General features: G+C 41.5%; 1 protein-coding gene across 6 annotated transcripts in view; it reads left to right on the forward strand.

Annotated features, from left to right (window-relative positions):
- The first annotated feature begins 4065 nt into the window (after nt 1-4065).
- The window catches only part of COMMD10 (COMM domain containing 10), a 159599-nt gene continuing 147316 nt past the window's right edge, over nt 4066-16348 (forward strand). For 2 of the 6 annotated variants that reach the window (XM_048850094.2, XM_048850098.2), the window contains exons 1-4: nt 4088-4454; nt 5784-5874; nt 8331-8441; nt 12815-12970. In XM_048850094.2, the coding sequence (XP_048706051.1) occupies nt 4423-4454; nt 5784-5874; nt 8331-8441; nt 12815-12970 (390 nt within the window). In that variant the 5' untranslated portion in view covers nt 4088-4422. Of the gene's footprint in view, nt 4455-5783; nt 5875-8330; nt 8442-12814; nt 12971-16348 lie in introns of all 6 variants that reach the window. The other 4 variants (XM_048850097.2, XM_048850096.2, XM_048850100.2 and 1 more) reach the window with 4 other exon arrangements.

A 16348-nucleotide genomic window follows, 5' to 3' on the forward strand; every position in this document is an offset into this window, starting at 1 on the left:
GGACAAATGCCAGAAGAGGGCAAGTGATGAAACATAAATGAGGGGGTAGGAAAAGAGAAGGAGTGAGGGAGTACAGAATGACAATGAGAAGAACAAATTGTGGGAGGGGCAGATCCAAAATATACTTTGGAGTTGGAAATAGGGATGAATATGGACATTTTCAAAGCATTCTTTAGTTATTCATATTTCTTCTGTCTCCTGTAGGAGTATTTTAAAAATAAAAAATCACAAAGGAAACTCCTGCATGAATCCTAACTGAAAAGTTGAGTGATGAGAACAGGCTGTAAAACATTTCTGTGCAAATGATATGAAAACAGTATTTAAGGGTCTATTGGTACTTGTGCATCACAGCCTACAATAGAACAGAATATATGATTCTACACCTGAGAAGGGTAAGGCATAGATGGTCATGGAGACTGAGATTTAAAAAGCTGTTCAAGGGATTTAGAAGCCCAGTGTTCATTAGTTAAATTCAGCTAAATTCCCTAAAATCTCAGCCATAATGCTTAGGACCCTGATCCTGCAAAAGATTTCTGTAGATGGATTAAAGCACCTCACCACAGCCCATTCACTTCAAGGTCTACAGCAGTATGTCTAGAGCAACAAAGCTGGGCAATTTATGGTATTGATATACTATTAAATGGTGGAACATACCTTTGGACCGTTTTGAAAAGATCTGTTAATCACACTGCATGAATAAATCACTTGAATAGGGGTGCAATTTTTTATCATGTTTTTCAACCCCCATATTCAAAGGACACTGTACATTTAAAAAATTCCACTTATGTCTGAACTTTTTAACCTATTATTGTTACAAGAAACACCTAAAATGAATATAAATGAAAGACATGAGGAAAAAATAGATGTTTTTTCCTCTTTTCAGTTTTACTTTGTGCATTTGACAGCCCTTTGTGTACAGTTTCACCGCTTACTCCTTCTAATCAGTTTCCTTTGTTATTTCTGTTGGTCTTTCATATAGTAGTAGGTGAGATAAAAACATTTTAAACATAGGAAAATATAACTGTAAACCCAGAACTGGCCGGGATATTGTGGAGCATATGCAATACCTGAACTAGATTGAAATCCTTTTTAAAAAAATTATCTGATTTCCAGTCTACCTAGTCCTTTTAAAGGGCTGATTTTTGAGAGATTCTCCAGGCATGTAGAGCTTCCCAAGCAGCAGGTTATACACTGTTAAAATTCTTTTACCCTAGTGTGAAATCTTAACTTTTTGGCCAACTTTAATTTGCTTTTACTCTATTCATGGGTTGTATGTCTTCTGGTGGTTGCATGAAAATGTGTAAAAATAAACTCAACATTTGTATTTAATTATCTTTTATAGGATAGCTTGAAAAAATAGTTGACTTTCATAAAAGAGATTGTGGATTTAAATCCTGCTAATATATTTGGTGGGAATTCTGTTATTCCCTCACTCTGGAGACCTCCACTTTAGAATTCAATTCCTCTGTTGGAGTAAAGTCAGTGGTTTTACTCAGACTTTTTTTTCTGGGGTGCAGTATATACTGAATTCTGTTCTGAACAAAGGATTTACTTAAATAACCACTATCCTTTAAAAAATAATGGATAAAATCCTGGCCCCACTGAAGTCAATGACAAAATTCCTGTTTACTTCAACATGACTAGGATTTCACTCTATATGTTTAACACGTTTCTTTACATACATTATTAATAATTCCTTCGATCAAGGATTCTCAACCTTTCTCCATCTGATTCCAGCACCTGCCATGGTTTCTTGCCATGACCCCGGTTCCATAATCCTTTGTTATTATATATTTGATGCTCTTGTGCCTTCTGACACAAGGCAACCCAGTCTTTCCACCTCCATTTGTCTAATTCAATGTTCTTTGCTCTGTTATAGTCTGTTTCCATGACAGCAGTATCTTTCTCAATTGTTTTCTTATGTGTCATGTGTTGTCCTCCTCTTTTCTGCCTCCCACAAGGGGCGTCCAATCAGGGGCTTGTCTAGTAGTACAGTTTCTTGACATCCATACAGCATATCCAAACAACTTCAGTCTTCTTTCTGAAATCACTGTCTCAGCAATCTGCTGGCAAGTCCTTTCTGGTAATATCTCACAAACCTTTCAACCACATTTACCTGTTCTTTCCAGCTTTTTCATTTCTTTATTATAATAAATGCACCCAGGCTTTACAAATGCCTATTTTATAAATCTAAAATAAAAATACATCCATTTAGTGCTAGTGTGTTGGGAAGTATTGCTTCAATGGTTGCATGTGTGCTTCTGGGTGGGGGGTAAAATGGTAGTTAGGTCAGGGGTGGGGAAATTGTATGCAGGGCCATGAATGTAGGGCTGGGGCAAGAGGTGTGGGAGGGGGTGTGGTGTGCAGGAAGGGACTCAGGGCAAGGGGTTGGGGTGCAGGAGGGGATGCAGAGTGCAGGAGGGGGCTCAGGGCAGGGGGTTAGGGTTTGGAGTGCAGGGAGCAGGCTCTGGGGTGGCAGCAGAGCTAAAGCAGGCTCCCTGCTGCCCTGGCCCCACGCTGCTCCTAGAAGTGGCCAGCATGTCCGGCAGTGGCTCGGTGGGGTGGGGAAGGCAGCTCTGCTGCACGCTGCCCTCACCTGTGGGTACCACTGCCGAAGTTCCCATTGGCCATGGTGCCTCTTCCCGGCCAATGGGAGCTGAAGTGGGTGGTGCCTGCAGGCGAGTGCTGCGCATGGGATCCTCTGCCCCCCCCCCAGGGGCCTTAGGGATATGGTGCTGGCCACTTCTGGGAGTGACGTGGGGCCAGGGAGCCTGCCTTAGCCCTGCACAACCAATCCCACGGGCTGGATTGTAAGCCCCAACGGGACAGATCCGGCCCACGGACCATAGTTTGCCCTCCCCTGTGTTAAGCAGTGCTACAGGGCTTGTTGCTAATGAAAGGTATTGAAATTGCTCCTGTTGGGAGGGGTGATGCAATGGAGATCGTAGGGAGGAAAGTACTAGATTCATTGACGCTGATCTCCCTACCGCCTTGAGCTCTGGAGAAAGGTGCTGTCTGAAAATGGTGTGGAACTGATGTGATCAATGGGAGTTGGAGGGCCTGAGCAGCCATCACACAGAAAGTTCCACACCAGCCTCAAATATCAAGAGTTGAGCATGCTTCAGATGTGAACAGTGAAGAGATGAAGTTGGGACAGGATTGTCGTTCCCAACGGAGAAGAGAATGATCTTCTCTTTCTCTCCTCTTATGTCCTCAAAGTTGCCTTCTAGGGAGCACTTAAAAAAAAAATTAAGTATGACGACAGACACTGCCTCACACCCACATGGGGGTAGTGAATTTGATTGTATCTAGACTAGAATAAAAAGGTGTGTTAAAATGTTTTAGTTTAACACATTTGAAAACTTAAGCATAGACAAGATAGCGTGTGCTGAACATGAAACTGGTTGAGATAAAGTCAAGAGGGGGTCTAGCCTTTTCAAGTGTGTTTAATTAGAACGTGTCAACTAACATGTTCTAGCAACACACCTTTAAATCCTAATCTAAACAAGGCCTTAGATGATATCAATGTAAAGAATTTTTAGAATGCAATTGCCTTTTAAAATGCAGGGCTGTGTTTTCATTTTCCCCAGACTGGACAATGAAAACCTCTGGAGTCAATTTCCCTCTGGTTAAAAGAAAAGGAGTACTTGTGGCACCTTAGAGACTAACCAATTTATTTGAGCATAAGCTTTCCACTTCATTGGATGCATCCGATGAAGTGAGCTGTAGCTCAGGAAAGCTTATGCTCAAATAAATTGGTTAGTCGCTAAGGTGCCACAAGTACTCCTTTTCTTTTTGCGGATACAGACTAACGCGGCTGTTACTCTGTTCCCTCTGGCTGATAGTCAGTTTCCCCTTCAATGGCGGGGCTGGTGTCAAGACTTGAGAACAGCCTGGAGCTGTACAAATACCAGATTTCCGTCGGATTTTTAAACCTCCCGGGTCGGTTCCTTCTGCTCTCAGGTTCTGTAACAGCTGTTCCCTCACACATCGCACTGGCTCTGCGACGCCGGACTGCCGGCTTTCGGTGCGGACTCCGAGATCCAGCACCCACCACGCGCGCAGGACGCTGAGCTCCCAGACCCGCCTGTTGGAGGAGGAGACCCCCGCGCGGGCCCCTCGGCGGGCAAACCCGCTGCAGGCCCCGTTCTCCCCACGCCGGGGCGAGGCTGGGCTGGGCCAGGGCCCTGCTCCGTGCCCACTCGCCCCCGCGCTTCCACTCCAGGCCGCCAGGCCCAGCGCCCCTAGGGGCGGACAGGTGGGGCCGCGAGGCAGCGAGCGAGGGGGCCGGCCAGCAAGGGCCGCCCATAGCAACGCCCGGCACTGGGGGCGGGGCCGGCTGAGCCTGCCGGGCTCCCGTCCGCCCCGCTTACCCCCTCTTTTGCCGGGAGCTGGCGGCGGAACCAGGCAGCGGCGGCCAGGATGGCAGCGCCCATCATCCCCGAGAGCGGCAGGTACGGACTGCCCGGCAGAGCGGCGCCTGCGGAGCCCAGGCCCGGCGGGGTGGGTGGAGCCGGGAGCGCCTGCGTCACCGGCTCGCCCCAGCCTGACACCCGGGCTGGGACCCCCCCCCCCCCAACTCCGCAGCGCGCCGGGGGCACCCGGGCTGGGACCCCCCCCCCCCAACTCCGCAGCGCGCCGGGGGCACCCGGGCTGGGACCCCCCCCCCCCAACTCCGCAGCGCGCCGGGGGCACCCGGGCTGGGACCCCCCCCCCCCCAACTCCGCAGCGCGCCGGGGGCACCCGGGCTGGGACCCCCCCCCCCCAACTCCGCAGCGCGCCGGGGGCACCCGGGCTGGGACCCCCCCCCCCAACTCCGCAGCGCGCCGGGGGCACCCGGGCTGGGACCCCCCCCCCCAACTCCGCAGCGCGCCGGGGGCACCCGGGCTGGGACCCCCCCCCCCCAACTCCGCAGCGCGCCGGGGGCACCCGGGCTGGGACCCCCCCCCCCCAACTCCGCAGCGCGCCGGGGGCACCCGGGCTGGGACCCCCCCCCCCCAACTCCGCAGCGCGCCGGGGGCACCCGGGCTGGGACCCCCCCCCCAACTCCGCAGCGCGCCGGGGGCACCCGGGCTGGGACCCCCCCCCCCAACTCCGCAGCGCGCCGGGGGCACCCGGGCTGGGACCCCCCCCCCCAACTCCGCAGCGCGCCGGGGGCACCCGGGCTGGGACCCCCCCCCCCAACTCCGCAGCGCGCCGGGGGCACCCGGGCTGGGACCCCCCCCCCCCAACTCCGCAGCGCGCCGGGGGCACTGGGCCTGTGTCCCCAGTGGGTCAATACTGCGCCTCTGGAGGTTTCTAACATGTGGGTTTCCCCACTAATGGGGCAGTGTGACCATGTCAGTATATTTGAGCATAAGCTTTCGTGACAGTATGCCTCCGATGAAGTGAGCTGTAGCTCACGAAAGCTTATGCTCAAATAAATGGGTTAGTCTGTAAGGTGCCACAAGTACTCCTTTTCTTTTTGCGAATTCAGACTAACAGGGCTGTTACTCTGAAACATGTCAGTATGATACAGTGGGCTGGGCTGAGGCACCCAGGGTGTCCGCTCCACTTGGTTTAATTGGAGGGTGGGACTGTATTTATTTTCATCCTTACTGTCACCTTGAATTTTTATAACTTTAAACACAAATTATAAAAATATCAAACATTTAGATTAGAAGCCAGTAGCGCTAGTGTGCTTGGTTTGTGAAACACTGGAAAACAAAAATATTTGCACTACATTGTTTAAAGGCAATATGTTTATGTTAGGAAACTTACCTGATCTCTTTCATTTAATTTAGCATAAAAAAAGCAGTGTTGCTCATTAACATGATAGACACAGGCAAATTTCCTCGATTGCTCTCCCGCATCCTTCAAAAGCTTCATCTAAAGGTTTGTATAGTATGACAATAACTTCTTAGCTCTCACCTTTTAATACATTTTTAAACTCTGTAATGAATATGTCATACCAGTTACTGTGTATTTTATGCTTTTTAAAATCCTGTCATAAGATACTGTTTTCTTTAGGTTTTGCCTTGCATGTTTAACATACACATCATTTCAAATTACAGAAAAAGTACACCCTTCTTTCTCCAGAGAAGTATATCTTGTTCTGAGTGGCAAATAGTATGGAAGGATGGAGCTGGTTCTCCCCTCTTATACCCTTGCGGAGTTAGAAGTGAGAATAAAACCTATAATTAATTAATTCACCATAAATAATTTATGCTGGCTGCCCATATTTCATTTTTTGCAGTTTGGGCAATGAAAATTAGTAGTCACTTTTGTTTATATCTGAGTTAGATTGACTTTCTGGCACCAATGAATCAGAAAAGTGCTCCAGTGGAAAACTAGAGGAAATGTTTAAGTCTAAACAAACACTGTTTTTGCTGGAAGTTTTCCTTTGGCTTTATGAAATATTTCTCTTGATCCTAAGTTAGGTTTTGTACAATATTTAGTCAAAAAATGTGCCTCTGTGTGCATGCTAGGAATGGATGAATCTAGATGGGTCAGATTGAATAGAATCAAGCCTATGCACAATCTGCATTTGTGCCCTATATACAATGAAAAAGGAAGACTAGTAGCTAGATTAATTGGATTAGATGCAAGTCTTTTATTAATTTTTGTTGTAAGAGAACAGAAAAGCACAATATATAATAGTGAGAACAATAGTAACGGAAACTTGGTCTTGCCCTCCAGAGGCATGGGTACATATTTGTTCATTTGTTTCCAACTTCCCATAGTCATTGTATCAATGTTTGATAGATGCAAACTTGTATGTATTTTTTAAAAAGAATTTAGAATGATAGAAGGTGCCAAATTGATTGAAGTCTAGACATAGGACAGGTGCAGCATGGACGAAAAAAAGAAATACAAATTTACCTTTATTGTTCCAACTGTGCTCTAGTGGGACCAGGAATGTGAGGGTTGTTTCATTGCTTTAATTCAATTATTGATTTTTCTGCTGAAATTACTAACAAGGGTCTGGTAATAGTAACTGTGATTTATTTATGAATGAATGAAGATATTTGCCCACTAGCAGGTGGAAAGAGCCATTAACTTAATGTCATCTAAACTACTAAATGACCATTATATAGCATAATAATTTTTGGTGACTATTGTTCTGCACTGGATTTGCATGACTGAGTTGGGTTGATGACTCTGTATTATATTACCAGTTTCATGAGCCATGAGTTATCTAACTGTAGGGAGCGTGGAATTGTTGGAAATTTTAAATAAACTTCCTTGTATTAGCAAAGATACTTAAAGTTGCATATTTCCTTCTAAAAGCTAAAAATTAAACAGAGACAAGCTTACACAGAGCTCTTGTTCAGGACTGAAGAAGAGTTCTGTGTAAACTTGAAAGCTTGTCTATCTCACCGACAGAAGTTGGTTCAATGCAAGGTATTATCTCACCCACCTTGTCTCTATAATATCCTGGGACCAGTGTGGCTACAACAACACTGCATACAAAGATTAAACTAACAATTTCATTTTTGCATTCTTGTTAGAGATTCAAATGTTTTGACCATCTAGGTCTCCTTGTAATTACATCATCTTTGGTCTGATAGCCCAATTGCTTGTTTTGAGTAGCTGTGCACTTACAGCATTGCTAATTGGCCTGACTGTGTTGTTTGAAGTCTAGAACATAGAATATTTTGTTTTAAAAGATGACAATATTTGCATTATGTTTAAACATTCAGTACATTAGTTCAGTAAGATTTTCCATTCAATGATCTTTTAATACGACATGTTGTAGATTTTTGACTTTTTGTATGTGGTTTTCTAAATTTCCCCAAATAGACTTTTATTATTGTGTCTTTTAGAAGAAAATAGACTGTGTTCAGACCAGAGGACTGTCAATAGTAAACCAAGAGAAGCATATATATATATGCACTTCAACTTTGCCTTTGGTGCTTTTATTTCTAGTCTAGCCAGTGTGCATTACACTGTTGTCACGGGTTTGTATTGTCAAGTATAAATATGTAACTTTTTCCACATAATGCATATTATCAAATGTGGTCAAAAGATGAGTTTTTTACATAGTAATTTCAAACATGTTTTTTATATACAGAGAGAAGAAGTGTGCACTTGTATGCATATTTCATAAAGGCCTGATCATAAGGCCATTAAAAGCAATGGAGAGGCTCACTGAAGTCAGTGGGGTTTTGGTCAGGCCCTTGGTATCCTGATATATTTTTTCCTCTGACAACGTTTCTTTTTCCTCTTCCATTTAAAAACAAACAAACAAAACCCCTGACTCTTTAATGTTTTAACTAAACTTGCCTTCTGGATAATGATTTCTGGATGGCAGATGGAATACCAGGAATAAACCCATTTTTGTACTTCAGGCTGAGAGCAGTTTCAGTGAAGAGGAGGAAGAAAAACTTCAAGCTGCGTTTTCAGTGGAGAAGCAAGATCTTCATTTAGTTCTTGAAACTATATCATTTATTTTGGAACAGGTACCATTTTCATCAGTATGAATTGTTAAATATTTGAAACATAATGCTTGTTTGGTAGAAAAATTATTATACAGAGCAAGTTAAAATAGACACTTCCTGAAAACAGATATCACAGTCATGCTATTTATTTATTCAAGGTTTGAGTCTACCTCCTTTACTAATGTTCCATAGTCCCTTACTTGGCAAGTAGTCTCATTGAGGTCAGGGTTGTACTTGAGGAGCAAGGTTCTACTTAATGTGAGTAAAGGGGGGTAGAAGCTTGCCCTCAGTCTGTATCCTGTGCTTATCTACATGTCTCTGAGCACCAGCTTGTGATCCTCTCTCTCACACTGAGCAGAATCAAACTTCACAGATACAAACCCGTTTCTGTTGAAGTCAATGGGAGAACTCATGGAATAAGGTGCTATGTATCAAGAGTATCAGAATCTGGCATTAAGTACCAGAGCCAGCCTTAGGGGCCCTGGGCCCCAACTTCCTGGGGCATGCCACATCACTTATAGCTATTTTTTTATTTTATTTTATTTTTTTTTTTTGGAAACTCAGCTGCTTGTGGCGGCGCCAGCAACATTTGCTGTTGTGGGTGGCAAAAAATCTAAGCCACTAAATACATTGACATACTTTGCAATGGTGCATACGATATTTAAACAACAACACTTGCAAAACTGTGAGAAACATTTCCTCCCTGATGATGTTTTAGATAAATATTTCATAATATTGTACAAAGTAATACAAAGCAATAGCTTTATTATTTAAGATATCAATCATGTAAGCCTCTACTTAAAAAGTAGAAGTTAAATCCAAGTGAGGAAAATAGAAAGGAGCATAAACTCTGGCAAATGAAGTGTAAAAATATAATTAGGAAGACCAAAAAAGAATTTTAAGACTAGCTAGCCAAGGACTCAAAAAGTAATAGCAAACATTTTTTTACGTACGTCAGAAGTAAGAAGCCTGTTAAACAACCAGTGGGGCTGTCATAAATATAAAGGGAAGGGTAAAGCCCTTTAAAATCCCTCCTGGCCAGAGGAAAAATCCTCTCACCTGTAAAGGATTAAGAAGCTAAAGGTAACCTTGCTGGCACCTGACCAAAGTGACCAATGAGGAGACAAGATACTTTCAAAAGCTGGGAGGAGGGAGAGAAACAAAGGGTCTCTGTCTGTCTATATGCTGCTTTTGCCGGGGATAGACCAGGAATGGAGTCTTAGAACTTTAGTAAGTAATCTAGCTTGGTATGTGTTAGATTATGATTTCTTTAAATGGCTGAGAAAAGAATTGTGCTGAATAGAATGACTATTTCTGTCTGTGTGTCTTTTTTGTAACTTAAGGTTTTGCCTAGAGGGATTCTCTATGTTTTGAATCTAGTTACCCTGTAAGGTATCTGCCATCCTGATTTTACAGAAGTGATTTCTTTACTTCTATTTCTATTAAAAGTCTTCTTGTAAGAAAACTGAATGCTTTTTCATTGTTCTCAGATCCAAGGGTTTGGGTCTGTGGTCACCTATGCAAATTGGTGAGGATTTTTACCAAACCTTTCCCAGGAAGTGGGGTGCAAGGGTTGGGAGGATTTTGGGGGGAAAGACGTGTCCAAACTACGTTTCCCAGTAAACCCAGTTAGAGTTTGGTGGTGGCAGTGGATATTCCAAGGGCAAAGGATAAAATTAATTTGTACCTTGGGGAAGTTTTAACCTAAACTGGTAAAAGTAAGCTTAGGAGGTTTGCATGCAGGTCCCCACATCTGTACCCTAGAGTTCAGAGTGGGGGAGGAACCTTGACAGGGGCCACTGGATGATCCAGATGCTAAAGGAGCACTCAAGGATGATAAGGCCATTGTGGAGAAACTAAATGAATTCTTTGCATTGGTCTTCACGGCTGAGGATGTGAGGGAGATTCCCAAACCTGAACCATTCTTTTTAGGTGAAAAATCCTAGGAGCTGTCCCATATTCAGGTGTCATTAGAGGAGGTTTTGGAACAAATTGATAAACTAAATAGAAATAAATCACTTGGAATTGGAAAAGGTTCAGAAAAGGCAACAAAAATCATTAGGGGTATGGTACAGCTTCCGTATGAGGAGAGATTAAAAAGACTGGGACTTTGGAAAAGAGACGACTAATGGGAGATATGATAGAGGTCTATAAAATCATGATTGGTGTGGAGAAAGTAAATAAGGAAGTGTTATTTACTACTTCTCATAACACAAGAACTAGGGGTCACCAAATGAAATTAATAGGCAGCAGATTTAAAACAAACAAAATACAGTATTTTTTCATACAACGCACAGTGAACCTGTGGAACTCCTTGCCAGAGGATGTTGTGAAGGCCAAGACTATAACAGGGTTCAAAAAAGAACTAGATAAGTTCATGGAGGATAGATCCATCAATGGCTATTAGCCAGGATGGGCAGGGATGGTGTCCCTAGCCTCTGTTTGCCAGAAGCTGGGAATAGGTGACAGGGAACAGATCACTTGATGATAACCTGTTCTGTTCATTCCCTCTATGCCACTTGGCATTGGCCACTGTCAGAAGACAGAATACTGGGCTAGATGAACCTTTGATCTGACCCAGTATGGCCATTCTTGTGTTCTTATGTACTTATGTAAGCAGTCTTTATTCACACGAGTAATCCCATTTAAGTGGGACTACTTTTATGAGTAAAAATTTGCAGGCTTGGGCCTGCAGTTTGGTTCAATGTTGTTTTGCATACATTTTGGCTAAATTACATCTCTAATCTAAATTTTTAATATTGTTCTTCTAGAAAATGTGAATATTTTTGTCAGTAAATAAACTCAGTCAAAATGCTTCTGTGCTGAATTGTACTTTACTCTTATAAAAAATAATAAAATCTTAGGAAAAGGTCAGTTTGGGAAAGAAAGACAGAAAATGTTAAAAACGGTTTGTGGCTTCACTTTCTTTTTCTTCTATGAAGAAGTGCCAAGGTGATATAGTAGGCCATAAAGAATAGAACACTTATTTTTAATGGATGGAAAGATATGTTGGCCATTGTAACTTTTGCTTTGCATAATAATACCTACTTGTGGAAAATAATAGTTTTGAAAAAATGTAATTGTGACATTCCACTCAAGACAACCGGAACTGAGGTCTACTGTGTTATCCCTCTGCCCAGAAAGAGTGAGAGCTTTGCTACTGCCAAGCTGTGTGTCAGCTGCCTGGCACACCAGCCTGTCTGCCTAGCCAGCAAACTCTTCAAGACTCTGCCAGGCCAAACCTTGCCTTGCAGGTAACAATCAGTGAACCTGAATTCCCCCAGAGATGTCTCCCTGCAGTGTCCATTCCCTCTCACTGAACACTCATAGCAGTTAAGTTTTCTGTCTCCAAAGAAACAGAACGCATCACCTGGTTAGGTTAGCTTAGACTCACACTTCACTTTAATACACAGCAATGAGATGGTTTTGTAGTAAAACAAGAATAAGTTTATTAACAAAAAACAGAATTTTAAGTGATGCTAAACAACAGAAAAAGAGACAGGTTTGGTTACAAGCACAATAAAACTTGTTTTCTAGTGACTAAAACTTAATTTTAACAAGTTACAATCTTTGCCTAAGCAGTTTTCTTTTTTACTTCAAGTTACCAACATACTTAGCTTCTGGAGTAGGCGATCCAATTTTCACAGGCTCAGAGGGTGCTGTACCTTATGTCCCCAAAGTGATAGATAACTCCAATGGCTTTTTGCTCTCCTTATATTTTTCCAATGTCCGTTTTCTCTGCCTCAAGAGCCAGGAAGGCTTCCTGGGGTGCAGATTCTGTCCCCCATATGTGATTACTACACTGTCTTCTCCCCTGCTTGTTAGCTTGACGGCTTTATTGTAAATGTAAATATACATTTTGTAATGTATATTTGTAAATATACACTTTAATGTAAATATACTTCTGTTGTCCTCTGCCTGGAAGCAAGCCAGTCAGACAGGTAAATACACATTTACCTTTGTCTAGGACAAGCTGGATTTATGCACTGCCTCCCAAATACAGCATACACACAACTTTGTACACAACATGTATATATACCACACAATGATTTTTGGTACCTGCATGTCATCAGTTTACATAAGACATCTTACATGACACCTTTTAGATAATATTATGACAACAGTGTGTAGGATGTAATGAGTGGGTCAGGCCTGGTGTCAGATACAGTATGGTGGGTTCTTTGTCAACTGGCATTGAGGGGCTCCCAGGCTCATAGTAATCATGTAACACATTTTTGTTTTGCATTAATAGAGTACTTTATTTTAGGCTGAAAAAATGAACCATTTAGACCTCTATAGAGAAGAGCATCCCGATTTAGAAAAGTGCTTTTCTAAATAAAGTACTATAGTTGCATGTACCAAAATGGATTTAACTCTTTTTTTCTGCTATACAGGCAGTCTATCATAACCTGAAACCAGCTATTCTGCAACAGCAGCTGGAGAGCATTCACCTTGATCAAGACAAAGCAGAAGCATTTGTCAGTGCGTGGACTGCTGCAGGTCAAGATACAATTGAAAAGTTCAGGCAGAGGATTTTGGCCCCTCAAAAGGTAGCAATTGTTCTAATTTTAAGTGGAACTAGTAGTTAAAACAAAAATTATTAAGGACACGAATATTATAATATTCCTTTTTTTGTTCTGTAAGGACAAATTCTATTGACCAGCCAAGAAATTAAAAAAACAATAAGGAAATTTTATATATAAAGTATGTCATAGGTTTGACACTTTAAAATCCTGTACTCTACTTAAATTACACAAAGTATGTTGTAAACTGTTGTAAAGTAGTATAACTCCATTGAAGATAATGCAGCTCACCAACCAAGAATCTGGTTGTCTGCATCCTGTAAAAATGTATATGAAGCAATGAATGAATGACATGTGACAGTAGATAAAATGCACAATACATGGGTCCTTACATATTGTGTAATTTAAGTAGAGTATAGGACATTAGCTTTAAACATGTTTGCTTCTTCCCTCCTATTAAAAAAGTGAGCTTTTTAAGTGCTGTGTGTGTTACTTATTGTTCCGCTATCTGTATGTTAGGGCCTGAACCTACAAATGATTTTGATCAGGTGTAATTCATACTCCCATTGACTTTAAAAGAACTTCTTACAATAGTAAACATTTTGCCTGTGGGATTGGCCCTTATATTACAAGATGCCATGATTAGTACTGTAAAATGGTTGGACAGCATTGGAGAAAACTAGTTTTGCTTTTGTGCTTTGTCTGTCTGAGGATAACAGTTGATTATTTAATAATTTTATTGTGTTTTTATGGTATAGAAGTAAACAATATATAGTACACAAAACTAATAGATAAACAATATTTAATACACTGACAGGAAATGAATGTATTTGTTTATGGTCACAAATTTTAAAATTCCTGCCACAGTTAAATCCTGATTTTGGGACAAAAGAATTGGGGCATGGAAGAGATCTGAGAAACTTAGAGCTGTATTAAGGGCCTAATTTTCTAAAAGGCAGAAGCTCAGGCTTGTGCACAGTTGTGTACTTCATTAAGGCATGCAGTTACTGTGACTGTATGTTCAAATCAAATATTTGTGCACTCAGATATCCAGTGAGGGAAATAATTGATAGAGAACACAAATACTAGATTTGCACATGGGGTTTCCCTTCTTTTGAAAAGATATGTTTACAAACACCTAGATGTTCAGGTTTCGTGCACTGAAATGCCAGAAGTTAGTTAAGAATCTAGAGTAGTGTCACTCTGACTTTAACAGCAAATGAGTGAGTTACCAAAATACCTTTCTTAGAATACACAAACTGTATGTAAAAATGAAGTGTGATCTAACAAAGAGAATAAAGCCAGAATGAAAAGGCTTTGTTGGTCTTAAAATATGCAGTGGAACAGCATGACCGTGAGTTCTCTTCATCCACAGCATGCAACTACATACTGGGAACTGGCTTGCTGTTGGCTACTGTTGGACATACATGAATTTACCAGACGTGACCTTTTGGCCCTTCACTGTTTTTGGGGTTGTGGCCATCCTGAATCTTGCTCTGTGTGTGCTAAGCATGTTTGTGCATTATATGCCTTTGCTTCCCTCCTTTGTATTTGCCTTTGGAGACTTGCATCAGATATTTCATCTTGAGTCCCTTTCTGGAGATTCTTCATGTCTTTGTCTTCATCTCATGTAGTGGAACCACATTGTGCCCAGTGTATTAGACTCAAGCCTCCGAATATAAGCAAACTCTGAATATGGTTCATAATAATCTTCCAGTAGAACAATCTTCTAGTGCAATAATGGAATGTTGCACTCACCTTAGTTGTTTACCAAAACAAATATAGGTTTAACCTGTGTGCCTAGACATGTTTAAATTACCATTTTTCTGTGGGGCAACTTGTGGGTTGTCCGGATGTTATATGATACTTTACTCAAACTTGAGAGCTGAGCATAGGAATGTAAGGAACCAGATGTCACTCTCTAAGTTGAATATAGGGATAGTGTTATGAATTTATTTTGGCTGCTTGCTTCAGAAATCTTTTAAGGACTCAGTCATGCAGATCTTACTCCGGAAAAATCTCCCCCTGAAGTTAATGGGAGGTTTCCCTTACTAAGAACTTAGAAATGCAGAACTGGTCACTATCTTCTCAGCTGTCTAATCAGCTCCAAATAGAAATAATTTTAAAATCAAAATAGGATAAGCCTGCAAGACTTTATTTATGGTTTCTCTATATTATTGGTTTCCCATGTGTTCAGCATATCTGTGTAAATTCTTTCATCTAACCTTTCAATGTTTATTGACGTATTCTTAAAGTAATTGCATAGTACTGCATTTTGGTAACCATTGTATACTCAGTCTTAAAGTCCAGAAATATTTAACCATCATCAAAGTTATAAAAGATTATTTGGTGTCATCACTTAGTTTTTATTTTCACAAAATGGGTTTTTTTGTGTACCTTTGGCAATATTGGAAAAATATACTTTGTGTTCATATTTGGAATATGTTGTTTTAGTTCTAGCAGTAACCTCACTGTAATATTTTCATCCACCCCTATTGACAGAAAATCAAATATATTGGAGTCCTGAACATCCTTTGAAACAATTAAAGAGATGTTTTCACTGAGACTGGAATAGCATCTACATAGAAAGTAGAGATGTAAAATCCATCTAAAAATTCTCTTTGACAACACTATCCTCATATATGTATATAAAACGTGGAAGATCTTTGAGGTAACATTTTTCAAAATAGTTGGAACTGTTTAAATACTCATTTAGTTGTACTTGTGTGTGTATGTATTTGCATACGTATACTGTATTTATGTGGCCAAGTATTCAACATGTGGTATCTGTTTGCATGTGCAGTTTTCACATGTTGTCACTTATGCGTGCAAATGATAGAATATATTTGTGGGATTTTTAAAGGAGTCTAATGTGACCAAATTGATAGACATTTAATGGAAGCTCAGCAACTAGCTTCCGTAGGCTCCTTTAAAAAGCTTAGCCCACGTATGCAAAATATTTGTGCTGCCCTATACCTGCAGATGAAGTCGGCCATTTGTACATTAATCATCTTTGTGTGCAAAAAAAAAATGACAAAGCCTCTTTGAAAACTTGTCCTATAACATTCATCAACTTCTGTTTCCCATATGAAGCTCCATTATTGTTAAGATGTACCCTTTTTTGTCACTTTCCAGTATATTAGTGTTTTAATCTAATCAGATGCTGCTCTTTTAATGAGAGACACGCACAATATTAGAGTGGTCCTAGCAAAGGTAAAGTACCAAATTCCAGTAACTTTACCAATGCATTCTAAGTTTCCCTAATAGTCAGACTGATGCGATGACTGCACTACCCTGGAGTTTGGACTATGGGGGTGTAAATAGCAGTGTGCACCAAAGTGCTGCAGTGTAACTCTCCGGGGTGGATTCTGTGGGTGCAAACTAAAAGATACCTAGTTTGCATTA

Source organism: Caretta caretta, chromosome 5 (assembly GCF_965140235.1).
Source record: "Caretta caretta isolate rCarCar2 chromosome 5, rCarCar1.hap1, whole genome shotgun sequence".
NCBI lineage: Eukaryota > Metazoa > Chordata > Testudines > Cheloniidae > Caretta > Caretta caretta.